The 21,826-nt window shown below is 42.2% G+C and overlaps 1 protein-coding gene across 1 annotated transcript; it reads left to right on the top strand.

Moving 5' to 3' along the window:
* The first annotated feature begins 946 nt into the window (after nt 1-946).
* COQ5 (coenzyme Q5, methyltransferase) lies at nt 947-19,157 on the top strand. Its single transcript, XM_043557775.1, has 7 exons — nt 947-1,186; nt 6,182-6,331; nt 10,279-10,500; nt 14,743-14,849; nt 17,341-17,429; nt 18,195-18,306; nt 18,387-19,157. Exons 1-7 carry the CDS (start codon nt 985-987, stop codon nt 18,486-18,488), a joined length of 984 nt encoding a protein of 327 aa, XP_043413710.1. The 5' UTR covers nt 947-984; the 3' UTR covers nt 18,489-19,157.
* Nucleotides 19,158-21,826: the final 2,669 nt, after the last annotated feature.

The raw sequence follows: 21,826 nt of genomic DNA, 5'->3' as shown, positions 1-21,826 counted from the left end.
CTACACATTAAACCAGGAAGGGATTTTTCATTTTCAAAATAGTTTCTTAGGGTCCTTGGCGCTTTCTCCTTGTGAAATATTTACAGGAAACATACATTTAAAAAGAGAATCAAAGCAGAAACATATAGAAATCCAAGCAAAACTCACCACCTCCATCCTCTTTTGAGCAAGATGGTCTACATTACCCTTTCCATAAAAAAAGAACAGGAAAATCTGGGGTTGAAGTAAACATCCATGCTCTGCCAGTTGGTGCTAAAAGTGTAGCTTTGTGACAGCAGAAGAGGGAGGGTGAGTGGTGATTGTGTCTGACTCGCTAAACAGTCAGCAGAGCTTTCCTTCCCATTCATGAACTTCTTAAGTTCAAAAAATGGAATGACCAAAGAACAGCCTTTCATATGTTTATTTTTCAGAGTAGTCTAGCATATGTTTCTCAAGAAAGGTCTGCGAATTCTTTGCATCAGAATCATCAGAGAAGCTTGTTCAATAAAGATTCCCAATACCCATCCCAGATTTACAGATTCAAAATCTCTGGTATTGGGGGCCCAGGAATCTGCATTTTAAACATCAAACTAGGTGATTCTTAGGCACATCAAAGTTTTAGAGAATTGACCTTGTAATCTACTTGGAAACCACACCGTATCTCAATTTCCTCCTTCTGCATCAGAAAACCAGAGTTACTGTATATCTTGTGAGTTAGCATTCACACTACTGGTTGACAAGATTCAGAGACATGGCCGCTGAGACGCGACTGGGGGCTCTTCCTAAGGTCCCTTCATTTCTGGTAAATTCTATATTCAACGTGGGAAGAAAGAAAAAGGATTTCGGGTGCTCAAAGACTAGCCTCTGGATCCCAGAGATCATGCATAGCTCTCTAGTAAAGGGTTTCAGGGCGCGTTCGATCACTACTGTCTCCTACCGGCCGCCGTCGACCCTCTAGTGATGCAACATGACGTACGTTCTGGCTGCTGTCACCCTACTGCCAAGATGGCGGCCCCCATGAGCTGCGCTCTCTGGACCTATTGCGGTCGTAGGTGGTCGCGGCTGATGCGGTGCTGCGAGCTCCCCGGGCTTCGTAGCTCCTGGCCTGGGGGTCCGCTGGGTGCGCGGCAATTATCCCAAGAGAAGCGGGCAACGGAAACACACTTCGGATTTGAGACTGTGTCGGAGGAAGAGAAGGGGGGCAAAGGTGAAAGGGGCGAGAGGGCGGATGGAGGGATCTATTTGCGATCTAGTTTCTTCTGCTCAGCTAGGAGTTGGTTTTACGTCCTGTTGACCCGTATGCCGTGGCCTGTGCAGTCCTGACCTTCAAGGAGTCACCTCAGCCTGACTCCTCAGAGCTTAGATGCCTCTTATTGAACACAATAATTCTCACTAAATCCCATCAGTTGGATGTTTATGATGTGCCAGGCACCATGCAGATATTATTTCCACTTCTCATTTCAACCTCCCGACAGTGGGTATTGTTATGCCCAAGTTACACATGAGGAAACTGAGACTTAAAGCTCAAACAACAATTTGCCCAATTTAACATGGTGGAACCAGCATTCCAACTCAGTTTGGTGTGACCACACAGCTCATGTTTTTCACCTCTTGCTAAAGGGATGGACCATTTTTTCTAGAAAGGAAGAAGGAAACTAACTTCTCTGGACCTCAGCTTCCAAGTTTTATATGTAGGAATAATAGTAACCTTTCTCTTAGAGTTATAATAAGGATTAGATTACTTCATAAGTTAAAGTATTTTGAACAACGCCTGGCACTTCATAACTGCTAGATAAAGGTTAGGTATTGTTGAGCACTTTCTTTGTGTCCATTGTGCTATAGGCATGGGAAAGGAAAAGAACTATTTTAAAACTCCCATCTGTACCACTTATAATGGGGAAGGTATTATGCCCATTTTACAGATGGGTATGGTGAGGCTCTGAGAGTTTCCTTCACTTGGCCTATGGTCACCCAGGAAATAAAGAGAAAGAATTCACAATGGAATGTCCCATCCTTCTAAAGACCACTTCGTTGTCTTACCTCTCACCTCTGCCTTACTAAATACATAGCTTTACTGTAGTAACTCTTTGAATATTTATTTTAAATTAACATTTATTTCACAGAACTGTGAATCCCCAGAAAGCTAGTACAGTGGCTCATTCATGTCTATATCTTAGTTCTTGATGCACATTAAAAGCTTGATAACTGCTTGTGAAATAAGAGGAGCCAAGTAAAATGACAGTAAACTTTTATTAAGGACTTGAAACATTTTTACCTACTTCACATTAATTCTTACAAATACAACCTTATGAGGTAGGGACTAGTAGCCGGATATTATAGATGGAGAAACTGTTGAAACAGAGATGTTACGTCACTTGCCCAAAGTTCTGCTCATAAGTGGCAAAATTGGGGATTTGAATTCAGGTGGGTTGCTTCCAAAATGATAATGCCTAACCTCTGTATTGTACTTTACAACATATAAACAACATCTCACACAATGACAAGCAAGGAAGAAATTACCCACTGAGCTAAATCTAGATCTCCCACTTTGGGAGCCAACATTGAAGTGCAGGCAGTCTTCCTCTTGCACACTATTGCAGGACTATAAAAATGACCATGCACGCTGAAATCATGTACAATGATCTTAATTATCAATGAGAAAAATTGCAACTGTTCCATGACCTCTAAAAATTATTGAACATCAGGGTCACCTGGCTGGCTCAGTAGGTGGAGCATGTGACTCTTGACCTCAGGGTCATGAGGGCGTAGAGCTTACTTAAAAAAAAAATTGTTGGGGCGCCTGGGTGGCTCAGTCGGTTGAGCGCCGACTTCGGCTCAGGTGATGATCTCACAGTCTGTGAGTTCGAGCCCCGCGTCGAGCCCCGCGCCGAGCCCCGCGTCGGGTTCCGTGCCGTCAGCTCAGAGCCTGGAGTCTGCTTCCGATTCTGTGTCTCCCTCTCTCTCTGCCCCTCCCCCGCTCATGCTCTCTCTCTCGCTCTCTCTCTCTCTCTCTCTGTCAAAAATAAATACACATTAAAAAGAAAATTGTTGGGGCGCCTGGGTGGCTCAGTCTGTTGAGCGTCTGACTTTAGCTCAGGTCATGATCTCACAGTTCGTGGGTTCGTGCCCCGCATCGGGCTCTGTGCTGACCGCTTGCTCAGAGCCTGGAGCCTGCTTCAGATTCTGTGTCTGCTTCTCTCTCTCTGCCCCTCTCCCGCTCACGCTTTGTCTCACTCTGTTTCTCAAAAATAAATATATGTAAAAAAATTTTTTTTTAGGGGCGCCTGGGTGGCGCAGTCGGTTAAGCGTCCGACTTCAGCCAGGTCACGATCTCGCGGTCCGGGAGTTCGAGCCCCGCGTTGGGCTCTGGGCTGATGGCTCAGAGCCTGAAGCCTGTTTCCGATTCTGTGTCTCCCTCTCTCTCTGCCCCTCCCCCGTTCATGCTCTGTCTCTCTCTGTCCCAAAAATAAATAAACGTTGAAAAAAAAAAAATTAAAAAAAAAAATTTTTTTTTTAATTATTGAACATCAAAAACTTCCTCACTGTTAATTATAAATGTATAGGGCCAATGAAACAAATAGTAGTCAATATTTACTTAGCACACTATAATTTAAAATTAGGTTTAATTTGTTTTTATTTTTATTTATTTTTTTTTTTTAAGTGGGCTACACACCCAACCTGGGGCTTGAACACACAACCCTGAGATAAAGAGTCAGATGCTCTACTGACTGAGCCAGCCAAATGCCCCCAGATTAGGTTTAATTTTAACTTATTTAATGTAGGGGCGCCTGGGTGGCTCAGTGGGTTGGGCATCCGACTTTGGCTCAGGTCATAATCTCACGGTTTGTGAACTTGAGCGCCATGTCGGGCTCTGTGCGGACAGCTCAGAACCTGGAGCCTGCTTTGGATTCTGTGTCTCCCTTGCTCTCTGCCCCTCCCCTGCTCACACTCTGTTTCTCTCTCAAAAATAAATAAACATTTAAAAATATTATAAAGATGTAACACATAAAAAAATCTTATTTTAATATAGTTAGGATTTTCAAATTTAAAATTTTTCAATTGAGTTAAAATTCTAATAAAATTAGAAACACTAAGCTGTTTTATTCCTTCATAAAAAAATGAACGAAGAGTAGTTTGAACAGTGTTTGCTACCTTCTGGTCATATATTTACAATAGGGAGCAAGCATCGTCTCTATGCCTTGGCAAATTGCCATACTCCTTTCTCAGTTTCAATCAGCTTGTAACATTTTATCTTTTCACTTTCAAGGGCCATGAAATATCTCCAGGAATTCCTTTAGTGTGAGATTTTTTCACTGGCATCATTTCCTCTGGGACATCTTCAACCTTTTGTCACAACCACATCCTCATTTATGTCCATAAGTTCATCTTCACAAAGTTTTTCCAGCTGCGTAGCTAGAGTCTCTCGAGTATCAACGTTGTCAGCTGTTTCTCCTATAATCCCATGGAGGTTTCACTTCCAGTATTACCACTTTTCACTTCTTTGCGGTGCTTTCATTTTCGTTGGCCAATTTCCTCTTTTTTTTTAATATTTTTTTTTAACATTTATTCATTTTTGAGAGACAGAGACAGACAGGGCATGAGCGGGGGTGGAGCAGAGAGAGAGGGAGACGCAGAACCTGAAGCAGGCTCCAGGCTCCCAGCTGTCTAGCACAGAGCCCAACATGGGGCTCAGACTCAACAACAGTGAGATTAGACCTGAGTTGAAGTCAGACGCTTAACTGACTGAGCCATGCAGGCGCCCCGGCCAATTTCCTCTTTGAATTACCTAGTTTTGTAAAATGCTGCATGTGTTTACAACTGAGAGATAAGGAGGTAACACAACTACATGCTTTGCTGTCTGTGTGTGAACTGAATGACTGATGTGCAGTGACCTAGCAACCACAAACTTAAAGAAGTGACATGATTGGTTACTGATCATGATATGTCTGTTATTTACAGATTGATTTATGAACTGAAGAACTACCAGCGGAGTTTGCACTGTATGCAATTACTCACAGTTTATATACCATTGGAACTGAATGATGTTGCTGGGGGACTGATGTTATTTAACTAAGCCACCATAACTGAAATTCATGTATATCAGAACCATGCAAAGCAAAAATTGCTTATACTCAGGGGGTTGAGCCTTAGTGTCCCTCAATACCCCAAAAGATGTTCAAAAGAAAAAAGCAAGCTTGGAGATCCTGGGGTTGAGAAAGGCGCTCAAGATGGAGTTAAAGGAGGAGCTCTGTAGTGTGCTGATTCAGCAGAGGACAGTGATGGTTTGGATCTACGCAGCACATTTCATCTGAAACTCAACGCGTCTCTCCTTCATTACCTAATTTAGCCTTATGGCAGGGTGATAGGGAGCTGACACTGAGTTTTTCATCTTATGGGCAGAGAAACAGGTGTAAAGCAGTTAAATGTAGCCTGTGCTTTAAAGTGTTTTGGATAGTAAATTCCTTTTCCAGTTAGCTCAGATTCCACATTCACCCTTGATCCTATTAGATTAATGAGGAGAAAATTTGGTTGGGCCCTCTGCAGTGTGGCTTGGCCCTAAATTGTACCTGTTGTTTTTCTGTGATCCCAGCAGAGATGAACTGAGACCTTCCCGTCTATTAGCCATGTCTTTCCAATGGTTTTGTTGTTTTTCTACTATAATAACCATTAGAAAAATTCCATACACCACCCCCCCACCCCGCCATCCTCTAAGAACTGGAAACCTATTTAGTACCAAGTAGGTGTGTGGCATTATTGAGGCATTGGTCCTAGATAAAGGTAACTAAAACAGCAGAAAAGAGGTTGGTTTCCTACCTAGAATAATTTAAGCCTTTTTAAAAAGAGGTTAAGGGGTAGATTGAGGGGGGCACCTGGGTGGCTCAGTTTGTTGAACGTCTGAATTCGGCTCAGGTCATGATCTTGCGGTTTGTGAGTTCGAGCCCCACATTGGGCTTGCTGCTGTCAGCACAGAGCCCACTTCGGATTTTCTGTCTCCCTCTTTCTGCACCCGCTGCACTCTCTCAAAAATAAATAAACATTAAAAAAAAGGGGGGGGTAGATTTGGGCATCAAGCATTATAGCTTAACTTCAACAAAGACAGGCAACTTCAGGGGAGAAAAGCTTCATCCTCTTTCATTTAGGACTTCCCCAAGTTAATCTTGTTAATAGCACAATTAATTGTGTTGTATTTCTCCTATGTCAGTCTATCATGTGTTTGAAAGTGTGGCCAAGAAGTATGATGTGATGAATGATATGATGAGCCTTGGTATCCACCGTATTTGGAAGGATTTGCTGCTCTGGAAGATGCGCCCGTTTCCTGGGACCCAGCTGCTCGATGTTGCTGGAGGCACAGGTAATGTCCAGTTGAGAATCCTTGAGTATCCTGAGCATTATTTTACGGAAGTTAGTGTTTCTTGTTGGAATGAGCTAGCTTAACTACCATTAGGCTGAAGATGGTAATTGAAAATCAATATACTTCTTTCTTTAAAATTTTTTAATGCTTATTTATTTTGAGAGAGAGAGAGAGACAGTGTGCATGGGGGAGGGGCAGAGAGAGGAGAGAGAGTGGGGGAGGGGCACAGAGAGAGGAGAGAGAGAATCCACACCACTGTCAGCACAGAGCCTGATGTGGGGCTCAAATTCATGAAACTGTGAGATCATAAATTGAGTCTAGATCAAGAGTTGGATGGTTAGCCCACTGAGCCACTTAGGCACCCCCAAAATCAATATACTTCTAAGAAACATTTAACTAAATATCACTCAAAAGCACAAAATATCAACTTTATGCCTATCATTTTTCTAAAATGCACAGGTTACAAAGTAAATAGATTACTTTTTACTCCAGCAACATCTCACCCTCTACTTGACCATTTTCTTTTATTTTTTTATTTATTTTTGAGAGAGAGAGAGAGCACGAGCAGGGCAAGTGGCATAGAGACAGGGAGACACAGAATCTGAAGCAGACTGCAGGCTCCAAGCTGTGAGCTGTCAGCACAGAGCCCGATGTGCGGCTCGAACTCACAAGCTGTGAGATCACGACCTCAGCCCAGGTCGGATGCTTAACCGACTGAGCCACCCAGGCACTCGACCATTTTATTTTCTGTTTAACCTTTAATCCACTTTCCCTTTTTCTTTGGGGGGGATGCCCTTTACAATATTCCATAAGCTCTCTAGACAACCTTTTCTGCTCAATCCACTATCACATCAGAAATCAAAAGCTCAATTGTGTTTTGTTTTTTTTTGAGCAGCAGGCAAAAGTTTATTAGAATATAAGATTAGAAAAAATTGTAGGAAAACTCTCTTTACAGACAGGGGATGTTTGAAAGTGAATGCCCCAAAAGCTCAATTGTTTATATGTGGTTCTTTGTTACTTGGTGCACACTAGGCATTTGGGGAGAAAATGTCACGGGTTTCTAAAATGCATCTTGGGATGTTATCAAATGGTTCATTTACATGTTAAATTACATTAGAATAATGTGTCATACAATGTAATAATGTCATAATCTATACCAATTGAATAATATGGAATAACAAATTATAGAACAGTCTCCATGTGTGAAACACGTTTATGTCTGGTCCTCTCCTCAATGGAAGCTCAGAAAGCAGTAAGACACCTTGTTCAGTGGAAGACAATTTAACAGAATCTATTAAAATTTAGAATCTTTAGGGGCTCCTGGGTGGCTCAGTTGGTTAAGCATCTGACTTGTGGTTTCAGCTCAGGTCATGATCTCAAGGCTTATGAGATCCAGCTCTTCATCAGGCTCCACGCTGATAGTGCGGAGCCTACTTGGGATTCTTTCTCTCCCTCTCCCCCTGTTCCCTGCTCCTGTGTGCTCTCTTTCTCAAAAATAAATAAAACTTTTTTAAAAATCTAGAATCTTTATAGTCTAGGATCCTATAATTCCAATTCTCCATGTGTAGTCTAAAAAAAAGAAAAAAATAACTTGCACAAAGATACAGATATAGAAAGGGTTCAGTCAGAGCTGCTTACATCTGTGCCTTAACCCATAACATTACTGCATACTGGCAACTGCCCATTTAGAAAATGTAATTAGAAGGTAATCCCATACATTAAAAAAGACATTTTAAAAATATATAGCTACAGATATGCTCACTGCATCATTTTTAGTAGTAGTGAAAAATTGGAAGTAACCTATTTCTGCCTCAGTAAAGATATTGTTTTAAATTAAGATACATCCCTTCTACGAAATATTATGTAGCTATTTAAATGAATGCTATAAATACTGGTGGAAAGTTCTCAAGGACATATTCAGTGGGAAGAGAAAGAAAACAAGTTGTGTAACTATGTGTAGAATATCCCTGTGTAGGTTTTAAGTTGTTTTATAGGAGTACGTATAAAGTACTTAAATATATAGAAAAGTGACCAGAGAATGACTAATTTGTTGCAGAGACTGGAAAAACTTAAGAAGATATATTTCTTGCAAATAGTGTAAGGATAACAAAGACAACTTTATAACAAAGGAAATGCGATCCTAGAAAGCACTGTTTTGGCCCAAACAGTATTTACCTGGTCACGATAACATAAACACTTTTGATTTTCAGCCTTTAGTCTCTAACCAACAAAGCAGAGGAAACATAATTATAGCGGTAGAACAAACAATGTATGTTATCAGTCATGATGGCACTAAACTTCACACAATAGAAGGCTGAAGGGGTTCAAGAGGTACCATCTGTAGCTGATGAAATAGAAATAAAATATTAATTAGTCTGTTACTCTAGTTTACAAAGGGATCTGTAAGGAACTATGAAATGTGATACAAATATATTGGGAAGATGGAGGCAACCAGAGAAGAGGGGCGGGGCATCATTATAAGCACGGTAAGTAAAGAGCTGGAACCAACAGAAGGAACAGCTGAAAGAGTTGAGAAAGATGGTCTCTGGGGAGCTGAACTGGGCATGGGAAGTGGTAGGGCAGGGAACCATTGCTGGTAACTATACCCTTATGTTGCTTTCCTAACAATTATTAGAGACTAGAAGGGCTTCACACTAAGCACTTGACACTGGTTGTGTCTGGAGAGGGTATGGAGAAAGAATGGAACTTTTATGTTTTCTTCTAAATATTTAGATGAGTTTTTTGTAGTGAGAACGTATCCATGCATTATTTATGCTATTTTTTTTTTAAGTTTTGTTTTTTGTTTTTTGTTTTTCTTTAAGTAGGCTCGATGCCCAGCGTGGAACCCAGTGGGGGGCTTGAACTCACGATGCTGAGATCAAGACCTGAGCTAAAATTAAGAGTTGGATGCTTAACCAACTGAGCCACCCAGGCGCCCTAAAAGGTTTTTAAGAATATTAGAAGTTAACAGGGAACCTGACTGGTTCAGTTGATAGAACATGCAACTCTTTATTTCTCAATTTTTTATTTTAGAGAGAGAGAGAGTGAGAGAGCACAAGCAGGGGAGGGGCAGAGGGGGAGAGAGAGAGAGAGAGAGAGAGAGAGAGAGAGAGAGAGAGAGAGAAAGAGAGAGAGAGAGAGAGAGAGAGGGAGAGAAAGAGAAAGAGAGAGAGAATCCTAAGCAGCCTCCACACTCAGCGCAGAACCCGACTCGGGACTCAATCCCACGACCCTGGGATCATGACCTAAGCCAAAATCAAGAGTTGGATGTTCAACAACTGAGCCACCCAGGTGTCCCAAGTGTCTGACTCTTGATTTCAGCCCAGGTCATGATCTGATCTCATGGTTCATGGGATGGACATGTCGAGCTTTGCGCTGACAGCATGGAACCTGCTTGGGTTTCTCTCTCTCTCTCTCTCTCTCTCTCTCTCTCTGCCTCTCCGCCACTCCTGTGTGTGTGCTCTCTCTCTCAAAATAAATAAAATAAACATTAAAAAATAAAATGAAATCTTAAAAAATATATTAGAAGGGACACCTGGGTGGCTCAGTTGGTTAAGCATCCAGCTAACTCTTGGTTCCAGTTCAGGTCAAGTTCTCACAGTTTGTGGGTTCGAGCCCCATGTCAGGCTCTGCACTGGCAGCACAGAGCCTGCTTGGGATCCTCTCTCTCCCCCCTCCCCTGTTTGTGCTTGCTTTCTCTCTCTCTCAAAATTAAATAAGTAAGCTTTAAATGTATATATATATATATATATATATATATATACACACATATATATATATGAAGTTTTTAAAAATTGATGTTAGTAGTTACTATATAAATGAAGAGAAACTTCAATTTTTGTACACTCCTCAAATCTTGTCCCTTTGTATCTCTGTTTGGGTTTTGGAAATGCTGGGGTTTTGTTTCTATTTGTGTTTGCATCTTTCCTCTTGTTGGCTTTCCACAGGTGACATTGCATTCCGGTTCCTTAATTATGTTCGGGCACAGCATAAGGGAAAGCAGAAGAGGCAGTTACGGGCCCAGCAAAATTTATCCTGGGAAGAAATTGCCAAAAAGTACCAAAACGAAGAGGACCCCTTGGGCGGTTCCCGGGTTGTGGTCTGTGACATCAACAAGGAGATGCTAAAGATTGGAAAGCAGAAAGCCCATGCTCGGGGATACAAAGCTGGTAAGTCAGTCCTACAGAAAGTAGACACTGCAGAAATGTTTGTGTCCTTTTTGTTTTTTGGGGTTTTTTTTAACATTTATTTTTGAGAGACAGAAAGAGACAGAGCACGAGCAGAGGAGGGGCAGACAGAGAGGGAGACACAGAAACCAAAGTAAGCTCCAGGCTCTGAGCTGTCAGCACAGAGCCCAACGCAGGGCTGGAACCCACAAACCAGGAGATTATGACCTGAGCCGAAGCCAGACACTTAACCGAGTCAACCAGGCGCCCCATTTTTGTATGTTTATGAAATGAGATATATAAAATGTTGAAGAGCTTTATTTTTCAGCTTCCAAAAACGTACAGATAGGCAGGAATCAACGATAATTTGCATGAATCCAGTTTGTATGCTGTTATGTACATTATTTCAGCAACCCAGGGAGTTAGATTATCAGCCCCATGTGACTGAGCGGATAACCAAAGCCCAAAAAGTTGAAGTGTCCTACTCAATTCACACAACTTTTAAATAGGCAGACCCCAATTTGGAGCTGAATCTTCTGATCTTAGCCCTTAGGCCCTGAGATAGTTTTGCTTTCAATTCCCGGCAACTCCCTGCTGACCCCAGTGTCCTGTTTTTGAGCCATATCATATCCCATCAGTACTCAAAGGGGTTGACAGATGTGGTAGCTGAGAAGGTGCTTTGCCCTAAAGCAGAAACTTGTCCTTCAGACACAAGGAGTGCAAGCAGCTGACAGCCTCCAGCTCTTACAACTTTTAGGCTCTGCCTCAGCTTCCAAGTTGGGCTCTTTTCTGGCAGGGCTCCAGAGCTCCCTATTGGCTTGGCTAAGGCTTTATCAGATCTGCACTGATCTGTAGGCTTTCTCTGCTCAGTCTTGCTTCCTCTTCCTTTTATCTTCCCTGGGTGTTCTCCCCTGCACTCCCCCTCCAAAACAAACAAACAAACAAACAAACAAACAAAACATTTGCACTCCTCCATCATCTCAGCATGTTTCTTTCTTTCTTTCTTTTTTTTTTTTTTTTTAATTATTTTATCAGCATCTGTTTTTCAGGGGCCCCAGCTGATAAAGAAACACCCATAAACAGTACTCTCAGCAGCAGACAGGAGAGTGACTGCACATCTCTGGGAACCCACTGCAACCTGAAAATGGACAGTTTGTGCCCTGGCTTAAAGACCTAGATTTCACATTTCGCTTTCTGTTTGTTTTCATATTTTAAAATACTTTCCCCCAGTTTTTTCCAAGTAGAAGTGAGGATCCGGCAGCCACACCACCGTTTAGCTCACTTTTCACAGCTGCTGCACTGCCCTCTTCCCAGCTCGCCAAGCACTGCAGGCAGCCACTGTGTGAGACAGTGGGATAGGACAAAGAAAATAAAGTCCCTCAGGTCAACATCAGCGTTCCTGGCCTCCCCTTCCCCCACCAGGAGTATCTATGGTTATTTTAGTTCAATTCTTCCTCCTCCTCCTCCTCCCACCCCCAGAACAAGCTGCCTAGACGAACAACCCACTTGGCCTACAAGATGAAGGGCTCTTTTGTTAACCATCAACGCTGATCAGAAAGCAGACAGTCCCTAGTGTTTTTAGACAAAGGCACTATGTTTCCTTACTCCTACTGAAAAACGTGTTTCCCTTCCCTCTGGTGCTTAGCCGTAAAGAATGGAGAACAACGAAAGAAATGATAGGCAGTGTTCCATTTCTGGATTCACCTCTTGCATACCATAGCTTGCCCTTCAGCCTCTCCCAACTGCCAAGACAAATCCACTGGCATAGGAATTACCAAGTGCTGCATAGGACAGTTTTTTATCTTTCCTCCTGGCTTTGTCAGTCTCCGATAATGATGTCTTTGTAAAAACTCTCATGCAAAAAGAGTTGAAACTAAGGAGGATCCTAGAAATTATTTTGTAATAGTAAAAGTTAATGTGAAAGGCATATTTATGTGTAGCGCTGTTTATTTGTATTTTATGTGGAGCACTTCTTCCCCAAATGTAAGCTTGGTGGGCTGGAGCTTTAAACAAATTATTTCATAGGTTATAAAAGTGGTATATTTGGGAGAACTTTTGGATTTTGGAAAAGTATTAAGAAAGTAAATGTTACCTATAATTGCAAATCATTTTCATTTCCTTTTTATGAAATTAAAGCCTTCCTGTATATACAAATTTAGTATCCTGCCCTAATACAGCATTGTATCATGAGATTTTTCTATGTCATTAAAAATTCCTTAAAATCATTATTTATTATATTCTCCTGTATGGATGTGAATCATGAAGATTTCACATAACCAATTTACATAACCAATAACCAACTGATCTTTCATTTTTTTTCTAGTGTTTTTGCACATTGCACAGCATTGTAACATCCATATTTGTAAATTTTTGCATGCATTTGTTAATGTTTTTACCTTCTATGTAACCTTGGACAATTGTTTAAACTCTTTACATTTCAATTACTTTATCTATAAAATGGAGAGAATAGGGACGCCTGCCTGGGTGGCTCAGTCAGTTAAGCGGCGTCATGATCTCGTGGTTCGTAAGTTCAAGCCCTGCATCGAGCACTGTGCTAACAGGTTAGAGCCTGGAGCCTGCTTTGGATTCTGTGTCTCCCTCTCTCTCACCCTCTCATTCACTCACACTGTGTCTCTGTCTCTCTCAAAAATAAATAAACTTAAAAAAAAATTTTAAATAAAGAGAATAAAAACCACCTTATAGTAGGAGGTAATATACCATAGCTGTTGAAAAACATAGGCTCTGGGATAAAACAACCTGAGTTCCAGTCCCTCCATATGACCTTGGGTAAGCTGCTTTAACCTTTCTGATATCAGCTTTGCTCATCTAAAACGTGAGGATGGTAATAAGAGCTATCCCATGGAGTTGGTATGAGAATGTGATAAGATAATGTATTTAAAGTGATAATACAGACCCTGCCACCAAGGGGTCGGAGCAGTTGCAATGATGATGATGATGATGATGTCATCAATGTCCTCCTCCTAAAAATCAAATAGCTGGGTCAAAGGGTATGCTTATTTTTATTTTATTTTATTTATGCTTGTTAACTACTGCTAGTTTGCTTTCCAGGAAGGTTATTTTCATTTACCGTCCTCTACAGAGCTTTCCTTCTATATCGCATTTTATGTCTAATTCACTGCAAGTTGGGTAATACTAAAGCCGAATCAGTATCCTTAGAGGACATAGCCACCATTATAGGGTTCCCTTGGGTGTTTTCTGAATTTGTGACCAGACTTGGGTCTTGACCCTTTAATTCTCCAATAGAACCAATATAACTAGGCTAAATTGTGTACTTAGAATACTTCCAATGACACTCTGATACTCTTATTTTTTTATTTTTTAAAATTATTTTTAACATTTTATTTCTTTTCAAGAGAGAGACAGAATATGAGTGGGGGAGGGGCAGAGAGAGAGGGAGACAGAATCCACGAAGCAGGCTCCAGGCTCTGAGCTGTCAGCACGGAGCCCAACCTGGGGCCCGAACCCATGAACTATGAGATCATGGCTTGAGCCAAAGTCAGACACTTAACCGACTAAGCCACCCAGGTGCCCTTTAAAAACATTTTTTTTAATGTTTCATTTCCTCTGATACTCTTATTAACTCCACTTTACAGATGAGGAAACCAAGTCAAAGTAGTTTATTCAAGATTATATAGCTAATAAATGGTGAAGCTGGAGTTAGAACCCGGGCAGTCTAACCCCAGGACCCGGGATCTTAACCACAGTGCTTTACACAAAACACTTAGTTGGGTAAAGGTTGCTTGAGGGTGGGCATAACTAAGTATTCATCAGGTTTTACTCTGAGACCCTTGGGGAAAGAACTTCCTGCTGACTTCAAGAAATCAAATCCTCAGGGGGACAGGACACCTTGAAGACAGTGGCCAGGAACCCAGTGATGAAGGCAGACGTGTGATGGTTGCTGATACCACATGTATGGTATTTGCCCAGCACCAAACTGTTCTCCATTTCTCCCACACCAACTAGGTAGGTGTCCAATGATTCAGTTCAATTCTGAGACTAATCCAGAGTTAGTCTCAGATTCCACAGATTTAGAGGCTCCGTACTATAAGACTCCCCCAACTTGAGAAGTCAGCCATCTAGGGGGTGTCCAGGCTGCCCATGAATCTGCCTGGCTGACTACACAAATTGGGGGGTTCCCATGATGCCCTCCTCAGGTTTGACAATTCACTGGGTGCAGAAGAGACGGCTACCCAGACTGAGACCAGAAATGATTTTCTCTTTCAGGACTTGCTTGGGTATTGGGAGATGCTGAAGAATTGCCCTTTGATGATGACAAGTTTGATGTTTACACTATTGCCTTTGGGATCCGGAATGTCACACACATTGATCAGGTATGAATGGCTGCATCGTCAGCTTGAGTGACTCTCACGATATTAGATCTCCTGGAATGGCCCCACGGAAAAGGAGGAAGGAGGGAGAGCTTCTTCACTTGAACCAGCTCTTGAGTGGAATGACCATGTCAGGCTTAGGGGCTTCAATCCTTGAAGTTGCCAATTTTCCTACTCACAAAATTGAAAAAGACCAAGACCACAGAGCAGATCCTCATAGAAGCCTTTGTTGCTTGGGTTGGTATTCACATCTTTGAGCTGTCTGTCTTGCTCTCTGGCATTCCATCTGTTTCCTCTCATTTGAGAAGTTGTCTGACTCTGTGAGTTTGCAGATTCCAAGGCCAACACAGAAAAAGGCAAACACTATTTTGGCAGAAGGTAGCTAGAGTAATGGGTTCCTCTTTAGGGAGAAGGGAACATTCAGCTTGTAATCTGACACAGCTTTTTGTTCTTTTTTTTAAGATTTTAAAGTAATTTGTTTATTTATTTTGAGAGAGGGAGAGACAGCATGAGTTGGGGAGGGGCAGAGAAGAAGAAGAGAATCCCAAGTAGCCTCCATTCTGCCAGCACAGAGCCTGATGCTGGGCTCAAACCCACAAACCATGAGATCATCACCTGAGCTGAAGTCAGATGCTTAACTGACTGAGCCACCCAGGTGCCCCTATTTTTAAGTAATTTCTGCACCCAACTTGGGGCTCAAACTCAAAACCCTGAGATCAAGAGTCCCATGCTCCACTGACTGAGCCAGCCAGGCACCACCTGATGCAGTTCTTCTTTATTTCTACTTCAACATTCTATCCCAAAGCATTTGAAGGTAATAGGCAAGGTGCCACATTTTGGTTCTATAATGGGGGCTCTAGTTATCTGGTTTCTCTGCTTTCGGTGGGACTTTTTTTTTTTTTTAATGTTTATTTATTTTTGAGAGAGAGAGAGACAGTGTGGGCGGGGGAAGGGCAGAGAGAGAGGAAGACACAGGCTCTCACCTGTCAGCACAGAGCCTGACATGGGGCTTGAACTCACGAACCGTAAGATCATGACCTGAGCTGAAGTTGGACTCTTAACCGACTGAGCCACTCAGCCACCTTGGTGGGACATCCTTATGATGCACTTCAGCTTGGTTTTTATGACCTGCTTGTGTATGTAGCCAGTTTATTATTTTAATTAAAAAAAAATGTTTTTGAATAGGTTCAAAGTACAAAAAGGTGTATCAGTGAAAGTATGCCTCCTATCCATGTGTCCCAACCATTCAGTGCATCCTCTCCCTCCAGACAATCACCAATTTCTTGTGTCAATGTCTTTATTGTTTTTTTCTTTTTTTATACAAATATTAGGATATGAAACATTTTGCTCATTGCTTTTTTTCCATTAAATATGTATCTTGGAGGGGCACCTGGGTGGTTCAGTCAGTTGAGTGTCCTACTTCAACTCATGGTCATGATCTTGTGGTTCAGGAGTTTAAGCCCCGCATTGGGCTAGCTGATATCAGCACAGAGCCCACTTCGGATCCTCTGACCCCCTCTCTCACCCTCTCCTCCTCTCTTGCTCACATACACACATTCTCTCTCTTTCTCTCTCTCTTAAAAATAAACATTTATTTTATGCATATCCCAATGGATGCATTTCTATAAGATAGGTTCCTTGAAGTAAAATTGCTAGATCAAAAAGGATATCCACTGTGATTTAAATAAGTAATTGTAGGGATGCCTGGCTGGCTCTGTTGGTAAAGCATGTAACCCTTGATCTTGGGGTTGTAAGTTTGAACCCCACGTTGGGCAGAGTTTACTTTTTTTTTTTTTTTTAATGTTTATTTTTGAGACAGAGAGCGCAGCAGAGGAGAGGTGGGGAGATACAGAGGATCCAAAGCAGGCTCTGTGCTGACAGCACCAAGCCCGATTCAAGACTTAAACCCATGAACCATGAGATCATGACCTGAGCTGAAGTAGGACACTGAACCAACTGAACCACCCGAACCACCCAGGTGCCCAAGAGTTTACTTTTAAAAATAAAGAAAAAAGGGGCGCCTGGGTGAGCATCTGACTTTGGCTCAGGTCATAATCTCAAGGTCCGTGAGTTCAAGCCCCATGTCGGGCTGTGTGCTGACAGCTCAGAGGCTGGAGCCTGCTTCGGATTCTGTGTCTCCCTCTCTTTCTGCCCCTCCCCTGCTCATACTCTGTCTCTCTCAAAAATAAACAAACATTAAAAAATAAAGAAAAAAAAATCCTGAAATAAGCTTTTAATAAATAATAATTGTGAAATTGGCCACCATGTGGTTATACCAGTCTGAATGCTCCAAGTAACCTTCTCTTCGTGCCTATAAAATTTAGAATAGTGTAGGGTTATCTCTGCTACTACAGCTTTCCAGCTAAGAATGCACAAGGGAGCTATGGGAAATGCTAACTTTTATAATGCCCACCGAAGCTCGAGCTGTCTTGGCCTCATGGAATTGAGTGAGTTCTGCTGAGGAGTATGTTCTCTTGTTCCTTGTCTTGCTCAGGCACTCCAGGAAGCCCATCGAGTCCTGAAGCCAGGAGGACGGTTTCTCTGTCTGGAGTTTAGCCAAGTGAACAATCCCCTCATTTCCAGGTTGGCACTGTTAACAGGGCTTTATTCTCCTTGTCTAGCCAAGGGCTTCCCATCCCCAAATGGACAGAAAATAGCCAGTAAGCTAGAAGCATGAACCTCATAGTTCAGAGTCTCTAGGGGACACAGTGCCACCTCAGGTCAGCCAGTTCTAACGACAACACCTAAGCCAGAAGAATTTCAAAGGCTCAAGTTGGCCCACAGATGTATTTTGACTCATCAATTTTTAAGAAATTGACCTAGATGTTCATATTTAAAAATCAGGAAGTTTTACATGAAAATTTCCAGCTTCAATTGAGAAATCAGATGTATGGCAACACTGAGAAAGCACTTATTCCCACATGGCAGTAGTCAGAGCTGAGTAGTGCTTGTCCCTTCTCCACTTATTTTTAGATTTACTTATTTTGAGAGAGACAGAGCACAAGTGGGGAAAGGGCAGAGAGAGATGGGGACAGAGGATCCAAAGTGGGCTCCACGCTGATAGCAGAGAGCCCAATGCAGGGGCTCGAACCCATGAACCTGCGAGATCATGACCTGAGTCGAAGTCAGACACTCGACCCACTGAGCCACCCAGGCGCCCCACGCCTTCTCCACTTTTATGCTACTTCCTAATTGTACCTTGTTACTCCCTATTGGTCTTGCACCTGGCCCGCATCGCTTATTTCAGGTACTGACCCTGCAAGGCATTTGGATTTATGACTCCAGGCCTAAAACTTCTTGCTTATCAGGGGTCATGTTCTAACCTTAATCTTTCATCCTTTTCTTTAGGCTTTATGATCTGTATAGCTTCCAGGTCATTCCTGTCCTGGGAGAAGTCATCGCAGGAGATTGGAAGTCCTACCAATACCTTGTAGAGAGTATCCGACAGTTCCCACCTCAGGTACAAAACCATAATTTTACAACAAAGGGCCTAGAGTTTAAATCCAGGTGATCCTTGCTGTATCTTTCTTTGTGTCTTAGGAGGAGTTCAAAGAGATGATAGAGGATGCGGGTTTTGAGAAAGTGACTTACGAAAGTCTCACGTCAGGCATTGTGGCCATTCATTCTGGCTTCAAACTGTAACTCCTTTGCTGTTCTGGAGTGTGTACCAGTCACGTCCTGTTGAAAGCCTGGAAGTAAAGGAAGTGAGACCAGTAGCAGAACATCTCCTCTTAAGGAGGTGGGCCTTGGACTCATGTTCTGATGTGACCAATCTCCAAGTGGAAGAACCAGATTCCTGTCACTTTGTTGCACCTTTCATTGGGAGCTGCTTCAGGCCTTCTCCCAGAGGTATTTGGTCTATATTTTGTGCTCAACTCCTGCTAATTTTTCTTGGCTGTGCAGTGTGTAGTTGAGGTAAAACTTCTCATTTTTTAAGTGTATTTGTAGCTTCTCTGCTGGTGCTGCCTTCCAGAGGGATAATGAATCATTTGAACCCAATGATTATGTGAACTAGAAAATGTCCTAGCTGTACCTGAGTCAGCCTTTCAGCCTAGGACTAAGTCTGGGGCCAAAAACCAGGGCCCAAGTCAGAGGGTTAACAATCACAACTAGAATTATGAACTGAACCACTAAAGGAGTTTACAATTTGTGCACTATTTGTTATTTCTTCTTGGGGAGGGATCAGTGAGGGAAATACATTTTTGTCAACACTCACTCATTCCTCTTCCACCAAAAACGACTACTGTATCCTCAGTGCCTGTCATGAAGAAAACAATAAATCCTTGTTGAAAGAATAAATGTACCAGCCAACTCCTGCTTTTGTGTTTTATATGGAGAGCTTTTTTTTTTTTTTTTTTTGAGAGAGAGGGCGCGCACACAAGCAGGAGAGCAGGAAGGGGAGGAGCAGGGAGAAAATCCCAAGCAGGTTCCACTCCCGGCATCAAGCCCAACATGGGGCTCAATCTCACAACCTTAAGATCTTGACCAGAGCCAAAATCAAGAGTTGGACACTTAACTGAGCCACCCAGGCACCCCTCGAGAGCTTCTTTATCAGAATACATTTGAAGGGTTCTATAGCCAATAAAATTATAAAAGTTCGAAAACTATCTAGCCTCTCCGCCCCAGTACTAAGGGGCAGAGCTGGGCAGAGCACTCATCTCCTCAGTACAGTCTACTGTTTGATGTTAAAGTGAGGCCATAAATATTGTGAAGTGAATGAAGCTTATGGTTTTTAAGGGATTTTAGTAAGAAACTGCAGAAAGCAACCTGTGACTTGGCTGGCCATGTATTAATTGTGGTGAACTTAGTTCAAGGGCATTTCAGAAGCCTTCAGGTATATGCTGCATCTTGGTCCAGCACAGTGGGGGTCAGTTATGTACCTTCACTCACAAGATCTTGCCCTGTCATTGAAAAGCTTTCAGGGGCACCTGGGTGGCTCAATCAGTTCAGCATTTCGGCTCAGGTCATGATCTCACGGTTCGTGAGATCAAGCCCCATGTTGGATTCCAAGCTGACAGCGTGGAGCCTGCTTGCGATTCTCTCTCTCTTCCCCTTCCCGGCTCACAAGTATACATTCTCTAATATTAAAAATAAATAAAGTTTTCAGACACACAGCTATCTATATACAACTATCTCAAAGAATAGCAAAAGAACATTTGACAAGCCTTAACCCTTAGAAAAACTTTTAGCTTACATTTTCTCAGCCAGCTGGCCTTTGAAATTACAATTAACAAGCAGCAGACACTGGAAGGAATTTCATAAACCATCAGCCCAGTTCTATCTCCCTGGCAAAGTGGTTTTCTCACATCTGAATCAAAAACATAGGGGTACCTGGGTGGCTCAGTCAGTTAAGCATGACTCTTGATTTTTGGCTTGGGTCATGATCTTTCCATTGATGGGATCAAACCCTGCATTGGGCAGCTCTGTGCTGACAGCCCAGAGCCTGCTTAAGATTCTCTCTCTGCCCCTCCCCTGAACCTGCATACTCTCTCAAACATTTAAAAATAAAATAATTAAAAACTGCCACTTTCAGACAGTAGATATGGGCCTGATCAAATTAGAACTCCCCAATGTCCAGCCATTTGTGGACTTCTACCAGCTCTAGGATCTATTGCCGGCAGACTATTTGGAAGCAGAGATAACTGAACAGGACTGATACAGCTTTAAAAGCTTCAAATCGAAATATAGAAAGAGGAGAAAAAAGAGGAAATATAGAAATATAGAAAGAGGAGAAAAAGAAAAATGAACTATGGGAACATCTTCAGTCTGTTTATATAAATACAAACCTAAATCAACTCAGTTGTATTGTTCCACAGAACCTCATCCTTCTTCCCTGCAGCAAGCAGGGGGAAAATCCTCCCATTTTAACTACTGTAATAAACAGGAAAAATAATGGTTTGCCTCTTTACCCTGAAACTTTCCCAATCCTAACATAGCTCAATTTCACTACAATTCCTAAAACCCCAAGTTCTGGTAATAATAATCTCCCAAAGATATTACAACCTAATGCTATTCTTAAGCTGGAGTCCTCTCAACTCTATCCTCCCCTTCTGTGCTAGCAACAGCTCAGCTGCTCAGAAATCCTAATTGCATCTCACAGATCCAAAGTAAAATAAAAAGCCTGACTTCACGTGAACACTGAAAAGTAATATAGGGAAACCAAAAAGCCAGGACTTTCCTTGCAGCTTCCCAAGATGAGTGTGGGTTGTTTCAGCCTCCAGCATATTTCCTTTATACCTACAAAAGTCTGCTATATTTGTTTTTCTTCATAGAAACGACTTAAGTCTTCTTAAAATTGATAGCAGGAAACCTTTAATGAAAGTTACTTATCTACAGCTTTAATTGGGTCTTTTAATGAAAGCCTCAATTCACATTTAATTGTTAATGGGGTTTCTAAGTACAGCTAGTTAAAGCACAGCACAGCAGGCTTACACGTTTAAATTCCTGCAAAGACTTTATTAGAATCACATGGACGGCTGCTGCTCAGAAACTTTCATTTTCCTTTTTAAGACCACTTTTAATCTTGAGTGTCCTTTTGGGACAAGGCAGGAAAAGGCCCGGGGGGGGGGGGGGGGGGGGGGGGGGGGGGGGGGGGGGGGGGGGGGGGGCGCAGATAGCCCACACCCCAGAGAATTTCTCATTAGCTCAACTTTGTAATTGGCTTATTTTACAGCCATAGAAAGCTTTGGTGAAGTTCTACACATTCATTCATCACCTCCCAAGGCCCAAGGTCCAGAACATTCTACATCTTTTAACAAAATGAGCACTTAAGGATAATATTTATCAGATTAGCCATAATATTTAATCCGAAAGTTTCTCTGCCATGTATTTCTCAACATGCACTTCTGAGTAGTAGGTCTTCCATGCAGAACAGCTGCAGGATGGGAGAGATGAAAGACTCAAGAGCACGAGGAACAGGCCAGTCTATTAAATCCCACAGAAACCAACTTCGAAGACTGACTCCCACTAACCTAGTCAAG

The sequence above is a fragment of the Prionailurus bengalensis genome, chromosome D3 (genome assembly GCF_016509475.1).
Source record: "Prionailurus bengalensis isolate Pbe53 chromosome D3, Fcat_Pben_1.1_paternal_pri, whole genome shotgun sequence".
NCBI lineage: Eukaryota > Metazoa > Chordata > Mammalia > Carnivora > Felidae > Prionailurus > Prionailurus bengalensis.
The sequence above is the reverse complement of the archived record's forward strand: the minus strand, read 5'-3'. Positions and strand labels throughout refer to the sequence as shown.